This window comes from Tribolium castaneum, chromosome 1, assembly GCF_031307605.1.
Source record: "Tribolium castaneum strain GA2 chromosome 1, icTriCast1.1, whole genome shotgun sequence".
NCBI classification, from domain to species: domain Eukaryota; kingdom Metazoa; phylum Arthropoda; class Insecta; order Coleoptera; family Tenebrionidae; genus Tribolium; species Tribolium castaneum.
In genome coordinates, this window is record NC_087394.1 from 27843690 (window position 1) to 27855401 (window position 11712).

Genomic DNA, 11712 nt, shown 5'->3' on the forward strand with positions numbered 1-11712 from the left:
TAGGTCCAAGTATAAACATGTTTGTAAAAGTTACTTGTTTTATTTGTTATAATTATTATGGTTACTGAATAAAAATTTCTCTATTCAATCACTTGTGTTTAATTGAAATCACACCTCCCCACTCCCACTGTATAAAAGCTAGTCGAAAAGGCACTCTTATGTAGTGTAAACCAGGGTAACAGTGGCATAATAAGTTCTTTTCCAATTTTTAGGAAAAAATTGGAGGCGCCCAGTTTTCGTATAAGTATTATTAAATTTTTTTTGTTGGAACTTTTTAATTTAAAACACGTTGCTATGGGTAGCGTGTGTTATAATAGTGAAAACATTAATTTAAAACACGTTGCTATGGAAAATAGTATCTATAATTAAGGATTCAGATATTAAAAAGAAGGCTTTAAATGTTACCAACAAAAAAATTGTAAATGGTAAATTGCTTGTAAAAACATGTCTTATAATTTGGATATTAAGTGCTAAATGAGGAGTTTTACTTAAAGATATAAGTTTGTGCACAACAATACTACTCACAGCACAGCAGCGATAAAATTTCCATCAAAGACAACTGCATATGCAGATTTCGCCATAATATTTGTTTTGTGTCGTCTGGTGTCAGACAATTGCAAAAACTGAAAAAGTGAAACAAGACATTTAAACTACTTTACGACTAAACGCAGTAAACAAGGTCTGGTGCGAGTTTGAGTAAACAGAGTTGCGTCAAATCTCCGACTTTTGAATTTGGTGGTCCCAGAGTCGCGATAAAACCAGCCGTGAGTTAAAGTTGTTTAAATATAATTAAAAAAATTGCCGGTAGTTTATTTTTTATCTCTGGCGTATTTCCCAAGAGGTGTTCCTACTCCGTTAACTCATGTAAAATTCAGCGTTGTAGAAAATTATTGTGTACCCTTGTCTCTCGCTTCTAGGAACACTTAAAACTGCAGAATTATCTTATATATGTATGTCATTTCCGGTTCGCATTAAGCATGAAGTCGGAGGATTGCAGCTCGCACGGAAAATAGCGGCAACAGCGGTAAACAAAACATCTCGCCTCTTTTAAAACAGTTCAGTAATCAAACATAAAAAGGCGATTTGTGCCTAACTTTAGAACAATAAGAGATGGCGCGAAAGTGGGGCAGGTATGCATGCGGCGTAATTAAATAAAAGCTCCGGATATATCCGGAATCGAAATTCCGCTCATCGAATTAGGTCCTTCCGGAGCGTGAACGCATTTTGTCACCTAAGATGGCGCCGAATTAACAGCTGATTTCGTTCACTTCGACGATTAGCTTTGCAGTTCGAGACGAGAGCAGCTTTGAGTTCACTTTATTATCGAAATGATTTAGTAATTGATTACCCTCATTCGAAGCAATATATGTGTGTATGAGTTTGAATTCTGTTTGATGTCGATCTGGCAGCTTTCCTTAATAAGACTTCGCCAACTGGAAAATTCGCTCCGGCGTATATTCCTACTTATGCTTAAAAATATATCACGATTTTCAGCAGTAATGTGATGAAACGGATGGATTTCCGCATGTGTCTAAGTAGCACCTAAAATGTTACTTTTGGGAAACGACATCAATACGCTTATTCAAACTAAGATAATTGTGATGTGTAATAATGGTGGATGCGCCGGGTCAAAAATAGTAAAAATTTAGTGCAATAATTGGTAGTTTAAACAGATTAGTTTTTATTACGTCTGTGCTTTAAAGCTGTTGCACCGTATATATTAAATTAACTAAGTTTATATTTCCGTGCGAGTCTAAAGAACTTTGACCTAAAATGTCACTTTTGGACCATGGTATTTAGCATACTTAAAAAATTTGTTTTTCTGGAACTAAACAATCAAAGAAAACTTAAGGACCGTCAAAATCAATTACTTTTATGCTTCCCAAAAGTATTAAAATTTTTGTAGACCACCTCAAATTGGGTAAACTACACAAATCATTGAAAATTGAAAAAGTCACTCTCTTACAATACAGTAAAGTTATACAATTTGTTATACATTTGTTTCAAAAATAACTCTCGATGAACAATTCTCGCAATAAAATAAAAGCATATTTTTTTAATCTTTAATGTTTTCTCCGGAATTCTTTTTGCTTTTTGTTATTTTCTTTTTGTTTTGTTTTTTGTTATTTTTTTTTAAGTTTTTTTAGTTTAAGTGCAGTCAATTTTTGTAATTTATATTTTTTTTATTTTTTTTGTCTATTTAGTTTTTAGTTGTTAATAGGGTTAAGGGGGTTCAAATAACAAATGCTAGACTTTACCTCCCGAGTTGTAATAAAAGCGGGTTATTAGTATTATTATTAAAATTATTTAAAATCAAACAAAGTTACATCAAAATTACCAAGAACTTTGCATTTTTTTGTGTTTGAACACCGCAATATGTTTTTAACTTGTGGATTAATTCAACTGGCGCATGCAAAAATCATTGGGAAACGACGAAAAATCTCTCAGTGTTTGGACCAGGATGTTTAGGCACTTTAAAATAAAAAAATCTATCAACAGTCTTAATGTGTAAATGTTTCACCGGTTCCATATGAAATTGCTGTTAAAATCGATCCAATATCTAGGTCTTTAATTTTTAAGACAAAATACCTAATAGTTCTAGACTCGTACAATTATTAAGCACTTTAAAGATTCTAATAAAACAACTCAAAAAGACAAAAAACAAATAATTTTTTTTGTTCAAATTCTTCGGTTTTCAAGACCAAGTTAATAAAAAAGTGCAACATTCTCCGTTTGTTTTCCGAGTAAATTCCGATCTATTCTTACAACATCTTTTTTTACGGTAGGTTATAACTTTTATAGGTAGTAGGTATGTGTATATCAAGAAGAATCATCGGCACAACCATTAATCCTAATTCCAGGTCAGTAAAATTGCCTCAGTTTGGTGAACAAAAAGATTTTATTTTACTTGTACATACATATTATTTTTATAATAATAAATTATTAATGCAAACAGATGTATTTTATTTTCATTTGCAATTTGAAACGTTTTAAAAAAAATTTCTCCCTTGCATTAAAAGAAGCATAAACCTTTTTGGAAATCTGGTTACAAGCAAGTTCATCGAACCTAGCATAATTTAGTGCCTCTTAAAAATTTACGTTGTAAAACTTTTTTGTAGACTTGGAATCTATTTTTTACTGAAAGGTCATTATAATTTTCTTAGTGATTATCGGGTTATTTAAGAAATTGGCTATTTCTGGTCGTTTTCTATTTTGCTTGATCTCAACCTCATTGTGTGTTACGATGTATCTGGAATTATAAACTACAGTCTACACAATGTGATAAAGGTTTTGTTCGTTCCTCACCCTCTGTGGTTATGTAAAAAGTAATACTACGAGTAGTACAGCGTTTGAAAGATCCTCAAATGCTCTCTCACACGTGCTTTCAAATACTAATTTCAAAGCATTTAAATGTATTTAATATCGTATTTAGGGCCGGTATATACAAAATTTTATTAAAACTTAATGTGTTGTTAAAAAATATAAACACAAATTTAACTCAATCTTTTAAATATAGATTAAATTAATGATGCTTTTATAAACCGACTCTTAGGGAGACCATGTAGCTCAGTTGGTCGAGGGCTAGACTGACGTTTAAATTGATTTGTGTTTAAATCCATTATTTGTGGTAAAAAAACTTATTGATTTTGACAGATTTTATGTTTTTTTTATTGTATGTCTTTGGGTGAACAGTCTGGAGGTATAGTTAAATTTAATACGCGGCGGAATGCCAGGAGGCATCTAATATATGATGCACCCGCTTCAGTGTCACATGCGATTAAAACCAATCTGCTTAAGCCAAATATTAGCGCACTAAACACAATCAGCAGCGCTAAAGCAGAATTGTTAAAATATTTGACCCGGCGCATCCACCATTTTTACACTACAATTTTACATAATAATTAATAATAATAAAATAATTATTTTAGATTGTAAAACTATGCTAAATTTTTTTTTCAAAAAGATGTCAGAAGTAATTTTTTTGAGTAAAAATCAAAAATACAGAAGAGCTAAATTTGTTTTCTTAATGTACTCTGAAGGTCCAAAAAAATAAATTTTTTCAAACTTAATTTTAGAAAGTTTTATGCACTTTTTTTTGTCTTTAGAAATTTTTAGGGTTGTAAAAATTCATAAAACATCATTTAAACCCACTTTATAATATTTGTTGTTATTTCAAAGTTTTTTATTTTCGTCTAACGTTTCCTCTAAATTTTATACAAATCAAATGTATTCTTAGGTAAATTGTACTGTTTAAATGTCAATGTTTAGCAAGTGCCGGAGGATGTCTGTGTTATATTAGACAAAACGTTGCGTAACAGTCTAGTCTCGGTTTTATTGCAAGTTCTCGACCATTTAGTTTTTCAACCTTGGATTTGTCAAATAACTGCCAATAAATCAAGATCTGTTAATCCTATACTTAATAAGTTTACTATTGTTAGAAACCCCCTATTATTTTCCATCGTAAAAAAAATAATATTGTCTTGCGACTAATAGTTTCAAGGAAATTTCTAGTAAATGAAAAAATAGGCAAAATCTGTTTCTGTTTATAACTTTAAAACTATTTACGAATTTCGGAAACATTTTACATAAGTGTAGTTAAAAATATGTACATTTTGTTTAAATAGTTTTGCTATAATTATCAAAATAGTCAGTGCTGAAATTGTTGAACACTCTGTCTTAAATCTTTAAATTGTCCTTTTATATTACAACGAAAATAGTTCGGCTCTTTTATTTTTATACCCATAGGCGGGTACACGTTTGTATGTTATCTTTTCCAAATTTTAAGTAAATTTGGGGATTCTTTATTGAAAAATTACAAATATAACATGTTTTATTTGTTGAGTCATTTGTCAAATTGATATTTGTTTTACTTGTTGTTGTAATTGTCTTACTATTTTCTTGTTAAATAAATTAATTCAACCGTAGGACCTTGTTTGATTAACGAACCTTTTCCCCAACTTTACTGTAATAAGCTAATCGTAGAAAGGCGCTTACTTATGTGCATATTTTACCCAGGACATGGTAGATCTTCGTCGTAAGGTTTTCTCCAAGTTTTTGCAAAAATGTTGGTGGCGCTCATAAAAGAAACGATAAAATAAAACCAGGATAAAAACTGTTACAACACATATTTCTGATACACGCTGTATAGTCAATTGAAAGTTTTTATGGTTTTAGAAAATTTTTCTATATTTAAAACTGCAAAAAATCAATAGTATCGACTTTATAATGTTTGAATTTTCCGATTTTTGCCGAGTACGTTGTTGGTTGTAATAAAAAAATTGCGATTTCATTCGCTCTTTTCTTACATCGACGAGGTCTTTGCGGTAAAACGTCTACATTTTATCGTTCGAACCAGAAAACAATGTGGTAATCCGTTGTTTATTAAACCGGCTTTATGATAAAAACGGGATTTGTGTAAGAAAAAGGGGTTCGAAAGTGCACGTTAGGAGCTGGCAAGGACTGATTATGCGGATCATTGTGGAGGTAGTCGCTTGGCGAACTAGCGAGTGATTGGTCTGGCTAAGGGCGATAACAAGCGTAACGCTACAAAGGGCTGCCCTGATGGGGTGTTGGCGGCGCCCTTCGAGAGAACGAGGAAGAATGTTAATTATAAACAAAACTCACAACAAACCCTCCCGTATAAATGCACGAACAAATTCGCTCTAATCCAATTATTTAATTACAAATTACAGTTTTTAAGCATTAATTAAGCACGTTATACAAATTTCCCTGAGCAAAGTAAAGCACTCCGCGAACTTAAAACAAATGCCTAACAATTTCTCAAGTCGGAAACGCCGACAAGATACTAGGCTATGGAAATTTAATTAGCTGCACTGAATATCAGTCAAAAGCTGATTAAATTTTAACAGATATATTTGGGCATCGGTTGCTTTAATTGCTCTAATGACTTGTGAAATGTTTTCAATTAAAAGCCCCCAACATCGCCACTTTACAACTGACGCTTGTGCTCACCCAACTTAGTTGTGTAAACTCGCAAATCTAGAAAAAGAGAATCTGCCAATCCGTTTAATTAACTAACCAGCAAGAACCGACAACAAACAATAAACCAGGTATGGTTTATTCTGGAGCTTTTTATATAAACCTGACATATTGACTGATTAATCATTCGTGATAATTATTGAGGTTGAAATAGGGAGTTAATTGAAAAAGTCCGGATTTCTAAAAAAAAATTTTTTAAGTCGACGTTTCGAATTTATCTTAACTTTTAATCATCACTAGAAAGATATGAAACCAGTTTCTAAGAACAATTATTATATAAAATTTACCTCGAAACATTTTTCTTATTAATTATAATTGATAGACCTGGATACAGATATTCATTTTCAGTTTTTGAATTATTAAAAAAAAACAAAATTTGTAATTTTTGTTTTCATTTTTTTAAAGCGAGAACCAAAAGAGCTAGTCGTTTCTATCTAGAACCTTTTTCAGGCACTTTTTACAAGGAATCGAAATCTGTCATCGTATTTTCCAAGACATTCTTGATGTCAGAGTTACAATACTCAACTTTGGTTTTTCTTATGGAAGCCATATTCGCTTTAGATATTTTTGAAAAGTGTTTTTATTCCCGATTACAACGATGTATTACATAATTTGATCGAATCTTACGTGCAGATCAAAATAGAGAAAAGAGCTTTTTTGCGAAGAGTGCTTTGAAAAAAATACCAACAATTTTGTTTTTAAACAAACTAGATTTTAGAGGTTTCATTAATTTTGGATGTAGAAGATTTACATTTCCCCCTAGTTTACTTATTTAAGAACTAAGTGACATGATAAGCTGGAATTTTATTCTCCTCAAAAAAAAATAAGACAAAATCATCAAAATTCTGCTTGCATATTTAATAGAATTGTCAAAATTTATTTTAAACATGATTTTTTTGAAGTATTTCTAAAACACTTTTTGCAAAAACGCTTTTATCTTTATTTTAATCAGCATGAAAGATTTGATCATATCTTTTATAAGTAGGTAAAGTCTCCTAAGGACTTTAAAATTATTTCAGGACTACTCAAATAATAGCTAATAATTCTAATGATTTAAATATTTATTTTTTTTAGTAATTAGCAAGAGAAACTTAACTATTCTTGCTTTTAAATAGACAATTTAAAGATCTTTAAAAAAAATTAAAAAATAGGCTTTTCTATTTAAAATTTTTAAGTTATTCAACTTTTCACGAATCTCTTAATTTTCTTAATTAATCGCAGTGAGCTAAAAAATGTATTCTAAAAGTTTCAACATTCTTTTTTAAAGTAGTGGAAGTCACTAAAAATTTTAGTTTTTGAGTAATACATTTTTAAAAAGCGCATGTCAAAATTATTAGTTGTAAAAATATAGCATGTTCTATTAAAAAAAACATAAGTTTGTATTGTTGCTCAGTTCCGAGATACTCTCTATATTTTTAGGTGAAGCTGGAGGTTAGTATTTACAGTTTAGAGAAAAAAATATTGCTTTTCTAACATTTAAAGGTGTATAATGGGCTTTTCCTCCTCGCTGGGACAGTCTGTATGTAATATCTTTTATAAACGGAACTTTAAAATAAGGTTTATTTATTTTTTTGTTCATTCTATCTGTAATTATGTAATGGAATTATTATGTTTACTTCAAAAGAAACTTTCGTACTTCGAAAGAAACTTTCGAGGAATAAGATTACTTGAGACAAACACATAAAATCGTCCACAATTAAATTATAAATTGTTATCACAACAACAACAACGTATTGTTGATTTGTGATTAGATTACGAATTTCGCGAGAAATTTAAACCGTTTCGTAACTCAATAAAACTTGAATGAGCATTTCTTTTTTAATAAATCTCCCCAATTGTTCCCTTATGCCAGGACCACCCACATTTTGCAACAAAACTAAGACCAGGCTTTACCACATGAAGCTATAATTTAATAATACCGGAAAAATAAAATTCTACCGGGTATAAATACGAGACAGTGTGCCACAATAAACCACTGTCTTCTTCAAAATGCATACTCTTGCAGTACTCCTATTGTGCGCTTACTCGTCCCAAGCCCTTTTACCAGAGAATCTGGTGGAGGAAGAATGGAACAAGTTTAAGGTAAATCAGTTCAACGTTTACAAAAAAATATTATTTTAATGATAGGCTATGCACGCCCGAGCGTTTTTCGACCCTTTGGAAGAAACCTTCCGCAAATCACTCTTCACCAAAAACCTCGAAATCGTCGAAGAACACAACGAAAGGTTCAGGAACGGCTCAGAAACGTACGAGATGGGTGTCAACAAATTCAGCGATTTCACCGATGAGGAACTGTCTAACTTAACAGGACTGCAAGTACCACTGGAGTTTGAACAACCCCTCAACGAAACGGAAGACCCTTTGCTCCCGTCTTTAGGTCGGGGCATCTCAGCTTCGTTGGATTGGAGACAAAGGGGCGGTGTAACCCCGGTCAAAAACCAAGGCCAGTGTGGCTCTTGCTGGGCTTTTGCAACCGTTGGTCCCCCCTTGTTTTTAGTACTTTTATTAATTTTTAAATTACAGATTGGAGCGATTGAATCGCACTATAAAATCCGCCACAAACGTGCCATCAGTCTCAGCGAGCAACAGCTAGTGGACTGCGTTGGCAGAGGCGGCGGTTGTGGTGGCGGTTGGATACCAACAGCTTACTCCTACATTGCGCGAAATAAAGGAGTTAACTACAATCGCGATTATCCCTATCTGGGCAGGAATGGTAAATGTAGGTACAGGTCGTCCAAGCCCCACATAGCGATTCGAAGCTACGCTGCCATTAATAATAATAACAACGAGGAAAGGGTCCGAAGACTTGTGGCAACTAAAGGACCTGTTTCGGTAGCAATTCACGTCGATTCTCGCACTTTTCACAAGTATAAGTCGGGCGTTTACAACAACCCGTCCTGTCGTGGTGGCTTGAACCATGCTGTTGTCATTGTTGGGTATGGGAGAGAACGGGGTGTGGACTACTGGTTGGTGAAAAACTCCTGGGGGGCAGGTTGGGGACAAAAGGGCTATGTTAAAATGGCACGCAACAGGAGGAACCAGTGCGGGATTGCAACGCACGCCAGTTATCCAGTTTTCTAATTCAACAAATTTTAAGCCCAATTAATAAAAACATTGTTTGAAAACCGAGCGAATAAATTTATTTGAACGTAATAATAATAATAATAATAATAATAATAATAATAATAATAATAATAATAATAATAATAATAATAATAATAATTCGTACAGCCATTGATCTCTTCCGAGATATCGGCACCGTCATATCGAGCATGTTAACTTTGTTAGTTAACAAAATCATCAAGTTTATAATAACAATGCTCTAATAAATATGATTTTAACTTAGATTTAAATTGTGTCAGCGAATTTAGCAAACGAATGTCCTGCGGCAAATTTCTGAAAATCTGAGCAGACTTATAATAAACACCATTTTTAAAAAAAGAGGAGTTATGTTCTGGAATTCGGATGTCTTTACAGAACCTTGTAACTTTATTGAAACTTACATCATATTTGTCTTTATTTTTTTCAAAGAGATGCTCATTCTCTTTCACAAATACTGCGAGACTGTAGATATACATTGATGTTAGAGGTAGAATTCCAAGTGATTTAAAAAAGGGCTTACAACTCTCATGTGGTTTTTTGAAAAGCATGCATCGTATGATTCTTTTTTGCAACACGAAGGCTTCTTTTGAACTGGTAGAAGAGCCCCAAAATATTAATCCATACGAGAGAGTAGAGTGTACATACGCAAAATAAAACATTTTTAAAGTATCTATACTTACACTAGTGCGCAAGTTACGAATAATGTATGAATATTTGGCTAGTTTGCGACATACATAATAACTATGTGCGTTAAATTTTAAAGCTTTATCGATGTATAAGCCTAAAAACTTTACTTCATCGGCCAACGGAACAGATTTTGTACAAAGCTTAATATAGATACTGGATGACATTGGGCCATTTCTATATTGTACCACAAGAGTTTTGTTCATATTTAATTCTAAAAACTGAGCCTCACAGTATTTATACATTTTAGAAATTGCGTCCGAAGCTTCCGCAGAAGTAGTGTGTAGGTCTTTACCTATTGCTATACACGATGTATCATCAGCAAATTGACAGAGTGAGTATTTATTTAAAGATTCTTTAAGATTGTTTACATAAAGAATGAATAGCAGCGGCCCCAATATGGATCCTTGAGGAACACCTTTTGAAATGGTTATTGGCTCGGACAACACATTCAAGATAGCGCCATTACTGTTATAGGTGAAACGAACTCTTTGAGACCTGTCGGATAAATAAGATCGGAAAAGTTCTAATGCAATGCCTCTGACACCAATATTGAACAACTTGGTTAATAATATTTTATGATCAAGTGTGTCAAATGCTTTAGTAAGGTCAAAATAAATACCGATGACTGATTCCCCACGATCTAAACTGTTTACAATATAATTTAATGTTTCAAAAATTGCAGAATTTGTAGAACGATCTTTAAGAAACCCATGCTGACAATTGGAGAGAAAGTTGTTGGATACGAGATAGTTGTAAAGACGATTGTACAATAACCTTTCAAACACCTTAGAAAACGATGGTAAAAGAGATATAGGACGGTAGTTGTTGATATCTGCTCTGGATCCTTTACCTTTATAAACAGGAACCACAATAGCTTCCTTTAAAGATTGCGGAAATACGCCTGAACTAAAAGAGTTATTAATAGAATTTGCCAAAATCTCAGAAATGTTTTGATTAACATCTGCCAAAATATTACAGGGAACATTATCAGATCCAGAAGCTTTCTTTTTTGATACACTTTTTATAATGGCTTCAACCTCTAGTTTATTAGTTGGAAGAAGAAAAAAACTGGAAGAGCAAGATGTACTAAAAGTATTATTAAATTTATTCTTCAGTAAACTATCATCACTGACAATAAAGTGTCTATTAAACATATTTGCCAAAATTGTAGGATCTTTTGTTAAAACGCCAGAACTATTATGTAATTCTATATTACGAGTTTGTGTTGATGAAGAACTAGAAGATCTGATTTCAGGAGCAGGTCCAACAGAAGAATTTAGGATTGTGTCTATTATATTTCGAACAGTTTTGTATTTATCTACATTCCTTGACCTAGGTTTCATAACAGTATCCGAGCATGAAACGTAGGCACTCGCAGTTTTACTGGAGTTAATTTTGTTAACAAATTCACTTAGTTTACACGTTGCCGGGAGTTTGGACACAGCCTATTATAAATAGTCTTGTGAACCCTCTCCGCAAAGTGTTGACGAGGTAAAAGTTGGACTCCGCTCCATGAAACCATATTACGCTATCAGTTTTAAAATATTTTTTAATTTTTCAAAAGTTTTTCCAAAATGCTCTCGTGACTTAAATTGGTAACTGGTATAGCAAATTTTGAATGACAGCTCTCTTGTGTCTAGAATCATGATGGGAATTGTAGTTAAGGGTTTTTAAAGTATCTACTAGTTGTTTTTTTTTAATCAATTTGTAATGATTTTACCGTCATCTTTCTTGATTAGAAGAATGTTTAAAAATGGTGTCTTATTCTGATTTTCGCTTTCTATCGTAAATTTAATTTTCGGATATTGTTGAGGTAATGTTTACCATAACCCATCAATGAATTATAATAATAATAATAATAATAATGTTTATTAACGGCCACGCCAAGTACAAGTGATATATAAAATACAAAGATAAATACAA

General features: G+C 32.4%; 1 protein-coding gene across 1 annotated transcript; it reads left to right on the forward strand.

The window, feature by feature from the left end:
- Positions 1 to 7932: 7932 nt before the first annotated feature.
- LOC658343 (cathepsin L precursor) lies at positions 7933 to 9129 on the forward strand. Its single transcript, XM_964740.5, has 3 exons — positions 7933 to 8082; positions 8128 to 8475; positions 8524 to 9129. Exons 1-3 carry the CDS (start codon positions 7990 to 7992, stop codon positions 9079 to 9081), a joined length of 999 nt encoding a protein of 332 aa, XP_969833.1. The 5' UTR covers positions 7933 to 7989; the 3' UTR covers positions 9082 to 9129.
- Positions 9130 to 11712: the final 2583 nt, after the last annotated feature.